The sequence below is a fragment of the Suricata suricatta genome, chromosome 2 (genome assembly GCF_006229205.1).
Source record: "Suricata suricatta isolate VVHF042 chromosome 2, meerkat_22Aug2017_6uvM2_HiC, whole genome shotgun sequence".
In the NCBI taxonomy this organism is placed as follows: Eukaryota; Metazoa; Chordata; class Mammalia; order Carnivora; family Herpestidae; genus Suricata; species Suricata suricatta.
Window position 1 is genome coordinate 41,048,442 of NC_043701.1, and position 16,062 is coordinate 41,064,503.

At 40.1% G+C, this 16,062-nt stretch overlaps 1 protein-coding gene across 2 annotated transcripts in view; it reads left to right on the forward strand.

Annotated features, from left to right (window-relative positions):
* Positions 1 to 1,948: 1,948 nt before the first annotated feature.
* Positions 1,949 to 16,062, forward strand: part of HERPUD2 (HERPUD family member 2) — a 26,368-nt gene continuing 12,254 nt past the window's right edge. Inside the window, exons 1-3 of one of the 2 annotated variants that reach the window (XM_029925152.1) lie at positions 1,949 to 2,292; positions 2,465 to 2,875; positions 12,990 to 13,067. In XM_029925152.1, the coding sequence (XP_029781012.1) occupies positions 2,729 to 2,875; positions 12,990 to 13,067 (225 nt within the window). In that variant the 5' untranslated portion in view covers positions 1,949 to 2,292; positions 2,465 to 2,728. The remainder of the gene's footprint in view (positions 2,293 to 2,464; positions 2,876 to 12,989; positions 13,068 to 16,062) is intronic. The other variant, XM_029925161.1, reaches the window with a different exon arrangement.

Here is a 16,062-nt window from a genome sequence, read left to right on the forward strand (position 1 = left end):
ATGAGATGCACATTCTGCCTTAATATTAATAATTGTGAATGTATATCTCATTAAAAATGTACACTTCACAGTACCAAGTGAGATGAGCACATTACTCTAAAGGATTCCTGGAAGTCTGAGTCACAAGCCTAAGTGACAAGAGCTACAGGGCTGGGTGGGTGGTAGTTGTGGACACTTCCTGGCTTCAACAGGAATTGGACAAGAAAGAAGTCTCAGGGCAGACAGCTTGGGACTCATATGATCGCAGTTATATGATGCCATAAAGGATCTAGCCCCTTTTAATCGCTCTGCTCTCCCATCCTTGGAATGCAGGACTCTGTTCTGTTCATTGCTTCCTGACTGAACTATGGCTGCTGTAGCTCCGGCATCACATTCCTCAAGCAAGAAAAACAGGTGCAGAGCACGGTGAATTCTGGCCTGTGGAACATGTCTCTCTAAAAGCTTTCCTGAAAGGGCCAGTAGCAACTGCAGCTTTCGTTTTATTTATTTTTAATGTTTATTTATTTTTGAGAGAGAGAGAGCGCAAGCAGGGATAGGGCAGAGAGAGAGGGAGACATAGAATTTGAAGCAGGTTCCAGGCTCTGAGCTGTCAGCATGGAGTCCGACACAGGGCTGGAACCCAGGAGTTGAAGTCAGAGGCTCAACTGACTGAGCCACTCCGCGTCCCTCAGCTTTTGTCTATTGACTAGAACTGTGTTAAACAGTTAGCTGCCCCTAGATGTAAAGGGGTCTGAAAAAGTATTTTAAGCTAGAATTAAGTGAAGGTTCTATTAGGATGACTAGATACTAGATAGAAAAAGACCAGGGTCTGCTGCAGAAAACTTGAGTTATAGCAAGCTGTAAGGGGACCTCACTCTTACTTCCAAAGAGCATTCAGAGGGTATGGCTAAGATATGGTCGATGTCCTACCACAAAGAAGGAGGTTAAAGACGTGAGGCTGTAAGGGATCCTGCTGCATTAGCTATAGAGGGGAAGATTTTCCCCATGGCCAATAACTCAATGGTAGCTAACCTTCACTAACCCTTCTGAAGCCGAGAGGTAAGAAGATTTGCTCTCTACATTATGTGTTTGCATATACATGATGGAATATACGTGTGTTTGCAACATACACGGTGGAAGCCCGTGAAAATGTGCATCTTTAAATGCATTTTAACTTGCTGTACTGACTCCTAAACCGGTGCACAAAATGGAGAGGAAGTCAGCTTTGGGCGGTGGACATAACCTTTGCGTTCCATGCCTAAGCGGTAAAACTACTAAATGCAGAGTAGGGACTTAGAAAACACTTGCCAACTTCTGTTAAGACTAAGGAGAAAAAGATGGAAATTAAGATTTGGGAGACTGTCATATGCCTGAACAGTACCAGATGGTTTACATACATAGCTCATTTGCTCATCAGCACGCAGTTAGACAGCCTCTACTGTGTAGAGAACTAAACCGAGGCTCAGAAAGGATAGCCAGGGTCACACGGAAAGTAAGGTAGACTTCCGGTTTCAATGAAAGCCTTTGCTCCTATTGCAGTGCTTCTAATCAATATTCCTAATGGTCTCTCCTCCGCCACAGCTCCTGGTACCGTGCTTTTCAGACAGCAGACAAAAGAAAATCTGAGCAGAAGTTTGATTCACCATCTGGAAGGGCACTAACTTTCGCAGACAACTCTTAGGATGGAAGAACGCTTCTCAAATCTTCAGGGTGTGGTGAAAACAGGATGTGCTAGCGCCAGCTCAGCTAGTGCTGAGGCGTGAGTGCGCTGGGCGACGGGACCCAGCGAGTGGTCACGCCAGGTGGGCTCCAACACCGCCCAGCGGCTTCGGGGCAACCCGAACTCGGCCTTCAGTACCCAGGGCGGTAGGGGCGCGGGCGGCTGAGACTGCTAGACCGGGAGGGCCGCGCGTTGGGGCGGGCCGCGCGTGACGCACTTCCGTCCTACGTCTTCCGGCTTAAAGGGGACCTAGATTTTCCTCATAACAACAACAAAACCGGCGCGCTCGCGCCGGGCGCCGCGGCTTCTAGTCCCCGCCCTCCTGCCACCTGCAGCCGCTCGGCCGCGCCCGGCCCTGCGCTACCGCGCTGCTGTGTCCTGCCGGAGGGGGCAGGCGGAGAGCGGGCCGCGCCCTTTGGCCAACTTCTCCAGCGGCCACTGCGCCGCCTCGCGAGACCGGGGCCGTGCCGTGGCCGCCGCCGAGCAGCAGGAAGGGAGCGGCCGCTGCGGAGGACGCCCGGCAGGACTGTGCTGCCGGCGGCCCTGCCTGGGCGCGGAGGGCGACGGTGGCGGGTCCTGCGGCCTTCTTTCAGGTACCCCTGCCCGGCCGGTCGCCCTGAGCGGCTCAGCCCCTTCTCCGGCCCGCGTGGCAGGGCCGTCGCGTAGGGGGCCTTGTTGCGTTTCAGCTTGGGGGTCGCGGCGGGGGCGGGGCGGTGGCTCTCTCCGTTATCATCAATTTCTCTTACTCCTCGCCTCCCTTCGCAGTCCGGAGCCCGGCGGAGCCCGCATCTGGCGGGGGAAGCTGCACCCACGGCCGGGCCCCCAGATCCCGCCGCCGCCGCCACTGTCCATCATCCTTGGTACCGGCAATGGCCTTTGTATCGCCCGATGCACTTGTGACTGACTTGGACACGGAATTTTAAGAAGCTACTTGCCGCCCTCCCGGTACCAGTCGAGCCGGCAGTTACAACCTCGGCTATTTGGGCTTAAGTACTGCTCTTCTTGACTCTCTTCAACTTTGGGGGCACCATGGACCAAAGTGGGATGGAGAGTCCTGTGACCCTCATCATTAAAGCACCGAATCAGAAATACAGTGATCAGACAATTAGCTGCTTCTTGAACTGGACCGTGGGGAAACTAAAATCGCATCTGTCTAACGTGTACCCTAGCAAACCAGTAAGTGTCTAAAAGCTGGGCGCAGCTGCTCTGGCCAGCACCTTTTCGTGCCACGCACTCCCGTCTCTCTGTTAATTCCCTCCCCTCTTGAATCAAGTAGGTCTCTTGCTAGACTACAAAGTATTTTGAGTTCCGAAGTGTTTGTGTGTCCCTTGAGTGTTTCCCAACCATCATTAATATCTTCCTCCTGAGGTTCAGTTAATTAGCAAGAGTACTGGGTACAAAGATATCAAAGGACATAATAATTGACAGGCATAAAAAAAGGACCATTTTCATTGGACAGAAGTCATTGGCCGAATATAGGAGTGACAGATGGACCCTAAAAAAAAGAAAAGATAAACACTGCAACCCATATAAAAGCTTTTAGTGCTTTGTTAGGCGTTTAGACTTCTAGAACTACAGAAATAGGGCAGTTACTGCAAAAACAGGAGGCTTAGAAAAACAGCTCAGTTGGCATTATCTGTTTGTCAGTACTTCTGATACAAATATTTTTAGTAGGGGAAATAAAAACCCTGAAGTATCTAAGTACTTGGAACAAGCTAGTTGGAACTCTCATTTATTCAGATCTTTTGTTTTAAATGATCTGACAATTTGGGGTGACAATTTGTTTTAAAATTGTCGGTGTTACAGAAGATTTTCTATTGCCCATGATTCATTTTAAACATTTTCAAAAGTGGAAAATAGCTCTTTGGAATAGTCTGAATTGAAAGTCATGGACTTGCATAGTGTTGTTCATAACATAGTGTGAATACCATTCCTACTTAGGCATATATGCTGAAGTTTGTGATTATGTGAGATCTTTATATTGTATGATCAAACCAGAAGGGGCTTGGTTTGCACTGTGATAGACCAAGAGGTATCACTTTTCAAAACTTTTCCTTTTTCAAAAAGTATCTAAGAGTGTGAAACCCATCCGCCTTACCTGCCCCCAGGAGAAGCCAGCCTTTGGCAAGAGTTCTGCCCTCCTAGTTCTAATCTCCAGGGCCCACATGGATCATTTGGCTGCTGGAGGACAGATGAGTTGCAAACTTGCCTACACCCCGCCCCCCAACCACTTGCTGCTTGTGCACCCATTTCCAGAGGCTGTACAAAATGACATGCAGCCAATTAATTACCTGTGGCAAACCTGATGTTTCTCCTCTTCCAGAAACTCATCTCTTAAGAGAATGTAAAAACTGAAGTTTATTTCTGGGTTAATGAGAGTGGGTGGACCTGGGGGTGAGGACCATGTGTTTGTTGTCTTAGTACACCACTGAAAACTTCCTGTGGTTATTAGATTTGACGGGCTTACGTTCTAACATACTGATCACAGTGAGGACTGATTTGAAGCCTCATAGGTGTTGAACAGACCAACTGTTTAATGATATCCCATAGGTAGTCCTCAACATAAGATTGGAGACTAAAAGTTAGTAATTGTGATATGGTTATTTAGAACAGAGAACATTTTGTAATGGAGACAATATTATTATTAATATATTATGAGGGAAACTTGGGTTCTTATGACCACCCACAGTGACTGCTTAACACTGACTCTGTGTGTAGGTGTCTCAAGTGGTATTTGGTGTTTAAAAGAGATTATTTCTTATGCCTGATTTTTTTGTACATCTGTCTGGTGATGGTGGGTGACTTGGAAGCTGAGTAGGATTCCAGTGTCTTGTAGAAGCAGGTGTTCCCAGGTGAGAAGTAAGAAAGGTGATGGCTCTGATGGGTTCGATGAGCCAAGAGTGGGTGGAGGGCCTTGGTCCCTGTGGCACCGGCTTCTAGGAAACGAAATAGGAGCTGCTAGAGTGAGAAGAATGGAGATTTGAATTTGTCCTTTTAGGGTCTCTAAAAGGATAGGTCACATGTCTATTGCTGTTAACAGAATTCTGGCCAAACTGCAACAGTGTGTTCAGTCTTAAGATTTATGGTCAGATATTGACTTGAGTTAATCACAGATAATCTCCACATGGATATTTTAAAACCAGTTTTCTGTCCTTCAGTAAGCTCAGAGGAAATACACTCCTTCCCACCAAAGCATACTCTCTTGGGCTTCATTTATTTATTTAATTAGGATTTTATTGACCTGGCATTTGGATGTCTACATGCTAAGCATGAAGGTGGTGATGGTTCCTTTGCTGTTAAGTTCAAGTCTAGTGGGGGATACAGATATGTAATGTAAGTAAAAAGCTGTGATATTATGTGGCCAGTGTTACAGAAGAGGAGGTACTGAATGCTGTAGGAGCGTAGGGAGGGAATGGTCAGCTCGGAAGTGTAGTCAAGAGAATGTGTAGCTGTTTTAAGAAAAGGTTCACAAGGACATTTTTTGTAGAGTTGGTAACAGCCTTTTAAAACATTTTTTTTTAACACTTTGATTCCTTTTTTGAGGGACAGAGAAGCAGAGTGTGAGTGGGGGAAGGACAGAGAGAAAGGGAGACACAGAATCTGAAGCAGGCTTTAAGCTGTCAGCATGGAGCCCAGTGCAGGGCTCGAACCCACAAAACCTCAAGATCATGACCTGAGCTGAAGGCCTCTTAACTGACTGAGGCATCTATCCAGGTGCCCCAAAGAGTTGATAACAGTTTTAAGCAGACAAGATGATACCTGCTTTTTTTTTTTTTTAAACCGTTATTTCAGAGGTAATGTTGCACTGATGATTCTAAATGTAATATAGTTCTATGTATGAAGATTACAGATTCATAATGGGCCACAAAGGGGAAGGTGTTTTCCAGTTAGGAAGTAAGGCAGTTGCTATGTTTATGCAAAACTTTTATAGTGTCATCACTATAAACCTCAAATGTGGAATTGAAGGCTTTTGGAGTTTTAACTTTGAATGGTATTGATAATTGGTCTAGGACCTGGCTTAGGAACTGGAGAGTATCATCAGTTCGTGTTGATAGTGTGTAGAGATGATTGTGAGTCATACGACGTTTCTGTTTACTTTAGGACTTTAGATTATCAGATCCTGAAATTGGCTGGTAGTGTGAAATAATTATTCTGTAATTTAGGTAATTGCCATGTGGGGTGTGAAGATGCCTGTCAAGGCCACTTGAGTAGTTTCAGACTTTGCTTTAGTTTAGACTTATTTTCTAGAGATATTTAGAAATAATCAAAATGGTTGAACTTAATGTTATTCAGAGAATGGACTATCCTTGAGAAAACTTAAAAAGTAAGAATCGCTAAGTCTTATTAAGCATCTTTTTCATGATCTCTTTCTTACTCATTTCTCACATACAAAACAGTAACTAAGATGGACCTGACTCACCCTGATTTCAGTTTTGAAGGCAAAGCTTTCTGGGGCTTGGGCACCATGGCTCTCCATGTTTCAGTCTTGAGGTCAAATGCCTATTGAACATGTAGATTTCCTTTATCTTGGTGCTTTTTTTTATACTGTTAAACTAAAGCAGTCAGTTTCATTACTTAGGTCTTCCAACTCTCCTGTTCAGATGAGGAGGTTTGTTGTGCTTTGTCTTTAAGTTTTTAACATTTATTTATTTCTGAGAGAGTGAGAGAGACAGAGCACAAGTGGGTGAGGGACAGAGAGACAGGGAGACACAGAATCCAAAGCAGGCTACAGGCTCTGAGCCGTCAGCACAGAGCCCAATGTGGGGCTCGAAGTCACAGCAGTGAGATCATGACCTGAGCTGAAGTCAGACTCTTAACCGACTGAGCCACCCAGGCGCCCCTTGTTGTGCTTTTTCAAATTGTTCCTCTGCTCTGGGATTCTGTTAGAATTAAAGAAATAGGAACCGAACCAGTTGTATAAGTTCTCTTATGAGAATATGACATTCCGTAACCAAACTGCCTATAGTTCCGATGGAAGTCTTACTTTCATTAGTAGTGGAAATAGCTTATATAATTTGAGGTTTCTGTCTGTCTCAGTTTTGTAATTCCCTGTTACCTTACTCAGGCAGGTCACTTTTAAAACTTACTTAACCATCTCAGAATGTTGACTTAAAGGGGCTTCAATCCACACACATAAATAATTTTTGTTTTATAAGACTTGTCTTTAAATTCTTAGTGCATGTGTTTAAGAGGGTTTCATGTCACCTAGCAGTATAGTTCATATTTTTAAAATACTTTGAACAAAAGATAATAAATTGAATATGAAGATTGATGAAAAGTTAAAAGTTTTGAATGAGTGCTGACTAAAGTTTGTTTTATTTAACTCCTTTGGAGTAGCCTTTTACTAATGTATTTTTTGGGAAAATAACAGTAGTATGTTTTGTTTAGTCATGCATCAGTGTTTTTTTTTTAAGTAGTTTTTAAAAATTAATTTATTTTGAGATAGCATGAACAGGGGAGGGGTGGAGAGAGAGGGAGAGAGAGAATCTGAAGCAGGCTCCAAAGCTGTCATCACAGAGCCTGGTGTTGGGCTCAAACCCATGAACCATGAGAGCATGACCTGAGCCAAAATCAAGAGTCAATGCTCAACTGACTGAGCCACCCAGTGCCCCTCTTTTTTTTTTTTTAATATTTATTTATTTTGAGAGAGAGTGCATAAGCAGGAGAGGGGCAGAGAAAGAGTGAGAGGGTCCCATATCTTCCCTAAAATTTATCAAAAATCTGCACTGTCAGTGCAGAGCCCAAAGCGGGGGCTCGATCTCATGAACCATGAGATCATGACATGAGCTGAAACCAAGAGTCAGATGCTTGACTGACTGGGCCACCCAGATGCCCCTCATGCCTCAGTCTTTATAAAATAGGATTTTTCTAGAGCTTTTAGTTTAAGTTTTCCTCCTTTATATAACAGACAGTGATTTGATGGTCTCAAATGCTTTTATTTAACTATCATATTTGGTGCTGAAATTTTAAACTTCCATTTACCAAGTGGTTGCCATGTGTAGTAGGCATTCTACTAAGCACTTTATATGTTTTATCACATTTATTCTTCATAGACACCTTATGATGTAAGTTTTATTATTAGATCTATCTTATACATAAGGAAACTGAGGCTTGGTGATTTTTTCCCCCAAGGTCATAGAATTCCGTAGAACTAGAATTTGAACCCAGGTGATCTGACTTTCAAGCCTCAGCACTTAAGTGTTATAATTTACATTGTAGGTGATGGTTATATGTAATTAGATGAAGAAAGGCATTTAGGGATCTGGCCATCTTAGTTATATACGTGCAAATTGTAAAGTAAGTCAACTATAAAAAGGCGTGTACGCGTTTAGATGGTTTGTTATTTAAAGGCTATCCACGAATGGATAATAACACAGCCTTGATACGGTTCTAATGCATGTCATGTTAGTGTGTGATTCTCTGTTCATTTTGATAAATTTTAGGGAAGATAGGGAAACTTGATATCTTAAAAGACATCAAAGCACTTTGCTTTGCTTTATCTTTTCACATCCGTGCTCATCGGTGTGAACCATAGCTGTCGTGTATTGTGGCATTCTCTGTGGTATGGATACCTAATTTGCAAGTAGCCTGTTAGTGGAAACAGCTCAGCAGGGAATGTCCCTTTGGAGTTCTAGAAGAAATTAGTTTTTAAGTTCCTGAATGCTGGTTTTGTACACTGTTGTTGCAAGGAGATAAGGGGTGGAGGCAGTTTGGGTGAACCATGCTTCCAGTTTATAGTGTTTCTGAATTCTCTGGAGCTTTAAAATGGGTGAATTCAGTGGCAGTGGGAGGAAGATACGTTGCAGTACAAATTCAAAGAATTAATTTTCCACAAATACGAAGGTCCCACCTCTGGTAACCTCCTCTTTAGAGCTATTTGGCACTTATGACTGAACCATATGTTAAGTACTGAAATACTAATAATTACCACTTTCAAGGGACTTGGGATATAGTTCTTTGAACTAATGTATAAGTTGAAGATTTTTTACTAAGCTATTTGATTATGTGGATGTCAGATATACTAAGAACGTGATTTTTTTAAGCCACACATATTGAGAGACCGATTTCTTCATATAAAAAGTTTAGTTTTTTGATACCAACTAGGTGATTTCCTGGAAATATGAAACTGTTATTGGCCTTGTAAACTCATCTGTCAGACTCTTGTGACTATTATAGGGATTAGGGATGTATTAGGGATACATAGAAATAAAAAAAATTTTTTTAATGTTTAGTTTTGAGAGAGAGAGACAGAACGTGAATGGAGAAGGAGCAGAAAGAGAGGGGAACACAGAATCTGAAGCAGGCTCCAGGCTCTAATCTGTCAGCATGGGAGCCTGACGTGGGGCTCAAATCTGCAAACCGCAAGATCATGACCTGAGCCAACGTTGGACACTTAACCAACTGAGCCACCCACTTGCCCCATGGATACATAGAATTCGATCTCTCTTTGATATCTGATCGAACATTAAAAAGTCAGATACTTTCGATGGCATATATAAACCTTTAAGAAAGGAAAAAAAACTCCTTAGTTTACGATTTATTTTTACATATTATACTAGTAGGTGAACTTTCCTTACCATATTTTTTAGTAATATCTGTAAAGTGGGTGGCAGAGTTTTTTGGGCTAACTAGTTAAGCAGGTATTTATTTGGAGTGGCATAGTTCTGTTTTGGGGCTCCTCAGAGTACCATCAAGATGTTTCCAACTTAGCAATTCAGCTGCCTCTGCTCTACCATACATATATCCCTCAGCTTCGTCTGGTATTGAACAGTGGAGGCAGTGAAAACAGCATATCTGATAGGATTTGCTGACTATTAGAGTGAAAACAGCATATCTGATAGGATTTGCTGACTATTGGAGGTAGGGTGTGAACAAAGGGAAGAATAGTGGTAGTGTTAACATAAATGGTCAAGTATATTTATATGTATCTGTATAGTCAGTATCTTAACAGTAGACTTTAATTGACAATTTAATTAGTACTTTGTTTTAGATTTACCAGTCCTGAGTCTTATGGATTTTTATATTGAAAGGGTACCATATAATAGTATTTTTAATTGAGAGAAAAATGAACTTTTATTGTGTTAAGCTACTGAGATTATGGGGTTTGTATATAGCAGCTAGTGTCACTTATCTTAAATAATACAGAAATGGCTTTTTTTAAAAAACATTTATTTATTTTTGAGAGACAGAAAGAGACAGATCATGAGCAGGGGAGGGGCAGAGAGAGAGGGGCACAAAGAATTGGAAACAGGCTCCAGGCTCTGAGCTGTCAGCACAGAGCCCGATGCAGGGCTCAAACCCACAAATCATGAGATCACAACCTGAGCCGAAGTCATATGCTCAACCGACTGAGCCACCCAGGCGCTCCAGAAATGGATTTTTAATCAAGGTAATAGGTACTGTTATTAGCAGATCTGGAGGAATAAAATTGTATCAGTTTATAAGTGAAATTGAATTTGAGTTGAGATCTCAAAATCTCTATTTTTCCTGATACTGTAGTCTGTAATCCAGAATGGCTAGTTGAAAGTTCAGTCAGTTGGTTATTGTGTTGTTATGTCCAACCATTGGTTTTCCAAATATTTAAATTAATTCATTAATATTTAAAGTGGAGAAGCAAATTTTTTAGTAACAGAAAAATTTTCAGATCTTCTCACCTAAGTTAGGCACATGAAAATTCCTTTTTTTCTGTTTTCAATTCCAGTAAAATTAAAGAATTCCTTTCTCTTTTTAAAATTTCTGATTATTTGAAGGCATTTGAATATTTAATTTCAAGCAGCAGTTTTTTTATTGGGATATAATTCACATAATATAAAAATTGCTCTTTAACATGTATAACTCTGGTTTTTAGTAATTCACCAAGTTGTGCAGTGTTACTGCTGTCTAATTCCAGAACATTTCCATAACCTCAAAAAATAAAACTTACACCTTCTTGTAGCCAGTCTCCGTTCTCTGTTCCCCCATTTCTTATAACTGCTGATCTACTCTGTTTGCCTATCCTAGACATTTCAAATAAATGGAATCATAGTATATGTGGGCTTTTCTTAATCTGGCTCCTTTCACTTAGCATAATGTTTGTAAGGTTCACCCACATTATATAGCATCTATCAGTTCTTCGTTACTTTTAGTAGCTAACTAATATTATATGTATATATTGTGTTTTGTTCATTCATATGACAATGACGGTTTCCACTTTTTGGCTATTACGACTAATGTTGTTATGGACATCCTTATGTAAGTTTTTGTGTGGAAATATGTTTTCATTTCTCTTTGGTATATACCTAGGAATGGAATAGGTATATCCGGAATCATCGAGTAGCTCTTTGTTTAATTCTCTGAGGAACTGCCAGACTTTTTCACAGAGGCTGTTCCATTTAACATTCCTAGAGTAGGGTGTGAGAGCCCCCATTTCTCTACATCCGCATCCATACTCACTTCTGTGTACTTTATGGGGACATACTGTGTAATTTTGTTATTTTATGTATTCTGCCTTTTTGAAAATTGGTATTCCCTTGCTGTGAAAAGATAAAAGTTTATTTGAAGCCAAGCAAATTAATATTTGTTTTGTTGATTGTGGTAACATTGTGGTTATTTGAAGGGAAAAAAACACCAGAAAATCTGTGCCAGATATATACTGTTTTCACGGGTGGAAAGAAATGATGTGTGATATTTGCTTTGAAACTCTTCTGTCAAAAAGGCAGTTGGGGATAGATAAAACAAGAATAGCAAAATATTGATAGTTCTTGGAGTTGAATATTTGGGAGGTTTTGATGATGGTAACTGGGGGCTCATTTTGTTCTCTCTGCCTTGTGTGTGTTTGAGAATTTTCATAGTGAAGTAAAAAAAGTCCTAAGACTGATGTCCTTTATGCAGAATAATATGACAGAAGAATATCTTAAATGTTTGGACTGGTGGAAAAACGATAGCTTATGATGGCTTCTTTAGCTTCCAGCTGAATTAATAAATGTATTATGGAAACTTATAAAGCATTATAGAATTTATTTAGTTCAAGCATTAAATCAAGTATTATCTTCCTAGCTTTTAACTTATGTTATATAATTTACTATTTATTCCTCACTCAGTATTTATATGTGTTGATTGAAGTTTCAAGGTTTGTGGTATATATATATATATGATACATATCACTAAACCTTCTGTATTCTATTTGGTTGTTTATATACAGGAATTTGAACTTGTGCCTTTTAGGAATGGCACACCCAAAAATAGTTGCAGGAGAAGCTGGATTGTGCCTAACAGCTAAGTATCTTGAAAAGACAGTTATACCTTTCCCTTCATCTTTGATACCTAGGGACCCCTGAACCACAGATCTTATTCAGTATGACAGGTTCTATTATGGTTATTTTTAATATAAGACCCTTTTTAGTAACCATGTTGAATACATATGTATTGTTTGAAAATTGTTATAGTTGTTGCTTTGATTTGGCATATTTGACAATTATTAATATGGCTAATATTTCATTGTTTTAATATAATTTATGGAACCCCTACCTGTTTTCCAGGAGGTCTTATGAGGACTGTACATAAATGCTTTGATTTTAAATACTTTAATACTAGCATTGTGAGCACTTAGCAGATTTATCATACGTACAAAATAGGGCAGAGATGACCAGAACTTATTTCCTATGTTTGGTTGCATATAGAGATGACAGCTGAATCTCCGTGCACTTGAGTTAATTTTTCCTTAGTCTTGTGTTTTTGAAAAATACATAGAGGTATTTGTGAGAGTGGCAGGAATAACAAAAAATAGTTATTATGTAAAACTGTAGATCCAAATGGCTCTTGAGTTAAAACAAATAAATTGTTCTGTATGATGTTATTAAAGAAGAAAATAAATCTTATTACCCTTTTAGATTAAAAGATACTGAACACAATACAGACTATTTGTGATGGCCTTGAAGGTTTCCCCATTGTTGGCTGTTACCACTAGAAGGCCAACCACCTTCCCATTTATTCTCTTGAATGGCTTTAACGATAGTCACACATGCATTGTATTATGGCTGAAAGCCAAACTTCCAGTTTACCTTTTTTCCTTATCTTTTAAGAGAAATTGGTAATTACCTGTATTTTATTTTATCTACAAGAAGTAGACTACCATTTGCTGAGCTCTTAAGGTTTTAGTAAAATTTGGAAAAAATATTTTAAATTATATCAGTTTTCTGCTTACCTGTGCCTAATGGGAGTTTTACATTACTCATATTTAGGCATATTATTCCCAATTTCCAATTTGTATAATTAGAAAAAGTTGAAATCTTTTCTTTGTCCCATTTCTTAGTTGACGAAGGATCAAAGATTGGTGTATTCGGGCAGACTGCTTTCCGATCATCTGCAGCTGAAAGACATTCTCAGAAAAGTAAGCTTTTCTACAACTATCTGATACCAGATGCATTCAGTGTGAGAGGAGATATGTTCTGAAGTTGTATTGATATCTAGCAGGTTCAGTTTTGAGATACTTAAAATCGACCCTTGTAGGGAGCATATAAGAAAGCAATACTGACTTATCATTAGTGCAGGAGTAGAGTGTTCAAGTAGTGGTGAAGGATTTTCATTGATAATCTCTTCTCTCTTAAATCCCCTTTTGACTGAACTGCATGATGTTTTAATACATGTTGCTTGAGGTAGGAGTTTAATTTCAGGACAGGAAGTGAAAGGAAGTTCAGTTGGCCCATCAATTAGCAAACTTTCAATGCTAGTGCTCGGAGCTAAAATGTATTTCAAAGTACTTCTTTGACAATTCGCATAAATGCTAGTAATTTTTTTAACTTTTTAAAAAGTTATTTTATTTTTTGAGAGCGTGCAAGCAGGGGAGGGGCAGAGAAAGAGAGGGAGACACAGAATCCAAAGCAGGCTACAGGCTCTGAGCTGTCAGCACAGAGCCCAATGCGGGGCTTGAACCCATGAACACAACATGACCTGAGCCAAACGAAGTCAGATACTCAACCTACTGAGCTACCTAGGTACCCCAGAATGCTAGTAATTTTAATGGCAGCTCTTCTTAACTCATGTTCATTTGTGAAATTTATACTTTCAGAACGTTCCTGCATTTGAGATGCTGCTTTTTGTTTTGTGATTGGAGCAGAATCGGATACATAGCTTCTATGTTTTACAAACTTAACTTTTTGACTTAATTCTTTAAAAATTTTTTTTATGTTTATTTATTATTGAGACAGAAACAGAGTATGAGTGGGAGAGGGGCAGAGGGAGGGGGAGACACAGAATCCGAAGCAAGCTTCAGGCTCTGAGCTGTCAGCACAGAGCCTGATACGGGGCTCGAACCCATGGGGCTCGAACCCATGAACCGTGTGAGATTATGGCCTGAGCCGAAGTCTGACGCTTAACTGACTGAGCCACTCAAGTGTCCCATTGACTTAACGCCTAACTTAACGTTCTTTTGGATAACCCTAATCTGATTTAGAAGGTCTGTGTTCTCTACTGTATGTTTATAATCACCTGTGGGAAACTTTAAAAAGTCTTACCTTGATATATTCCTTTTGTTTACGTAGTTGAAATTTTAGCTTTGCCAGTGTGACTTCTTGCTGTCATCTCATTTTAATCATGTAGTTTCAGGTTGCCAAAGTGGTTTAACAACGTCTCCTCCCTGACCCTCCTCAGAGATAGTGGAATTTGTGGCAGATTTTTTTCCCCCTCTTTCTTTTTGACAGATTTGATCTTTTTTTGTTTGTTTGTTTTAAATGTAAGCTCTATGTCCAACCTGGGGCTTGAATTCATCCTTCTGAGATCAAGAGTCACATGCTCTACCTACTGAGCCAGCCAGGTGCCCTTATAGACTTGAAGTTTTGGAGCAGTTTTAGGTTCACAGCACAATTGAGCAGAAAGCGTAGAGACTTCCTGTATACCTTTTGTCTTTCCACATGCATGGGCTACCCCACTAACAAAATTCTGCATCAGAGTGGTATATTTGTTACAGTTAACACTGTGCACAGTATTTTACACTGATGCAGCATTATCATCAAAAGTCCATAGTTTACGTTAGGGTTCACTCTTGGTGTTGTGCATACAATATATGGGTTTTTACATAGGTGTAATGACAGGTATCCACCATTATAATATCCTAAAGAATAGTTTCACCACCCTGGAAATCCTCTATACTCCACCTGTTCATTTTCCTTCTTGTGTTTATGCTTAAAAATGTTCTGCCATATGCTTTTTGAAATACACAGTTATTGGGGTACCTGGTGGCTCAGTTGGTTAAGTGTCCAACCCTTGGTTTTGGCTCAGGTCTTGATCTTGTGGTTTGTGAGATTGAACCCCACGTTGGACTCTGCACTGGTGGAATGGAGACTGCTTGGGATTCTCTCTCTCCCTCTTTCTCTGCTCCTCCCCTGTTGGTGTGCCCATGTGCGTGCACATGCTCTCTCTCTCAAAATACATATTTAAACTAAAAAAAACCAACCAAATTTATTTATTATTTTAACCTAAGGATGGCTAGAGTTTGCATATGAATGCTTTTTAGAAGGTTTTTGCTTCCAGAAATGATTTCTGACCAGAAGAGTTCAAATAAAATCACTTCAGTTAAAGGACTGTTGTGCCCCTGTAGAAAACATTTTGAATAATATGTTTATATTTTGAATAGATCTTTAAAGCATTTTTGTTAAAGTCAGCATATTTACTTTTTTTCAGGTAGATGTTGTCATTACTTGTTTAGTTATAAAAATGTTTTGCAGAAATATTTCTCCCAAAGATGAATGAAAACTGTTAGTACTTGTGATTATATGACCTTTGAAACCAGGTTTCTAAGGATAAACATCTTATACTTGGATTCTTTTTAGTGTTCTGTATTCCGAAGCTAAGAAGACATTGTAAATCAGGTGTGCTTTCTACTTGCCTTGCGAGGCACATCTCCTGTCATGCTGTCTCTGGGGATTACTTTTTCCTGGCATTCCCAGGCCATCAACTCCTTTCTCTAAGCTCCTCAAGCAACTGTAATTTGTGCTTCTCAGTTTTGTGCAAAAGACTGTTTTATATATTCTCTAATTGTGCTCTGATATGCTAGTCTGATCTTTTAACAATATTGTGAGCCTCTTTAGGGGAGGGGCTGACTCTTCCCCTTTTTTGGATTCACCTCAGAATTAAGCCTAATTCTGGGTTTATGGGAGATAGTTGAAAAATTCTTAGTTTTGGTAAGCTTTCTTCTTTCTGACAATTGGGCATCTTTCTTTTCTTCCTGCCCCATTTTCTTTATTTATATTCTCTGATTTTCTTCTCTTTCTTTAAATTGCTGAGCCATCCTTTGCTCTGCCCTCCTTTATTTTCTTTCCTTTCTCCATCTTATATATTAGCTTTATGTCTCACTGTAAATATACTCATGAAATAACTAAGCTTAAATG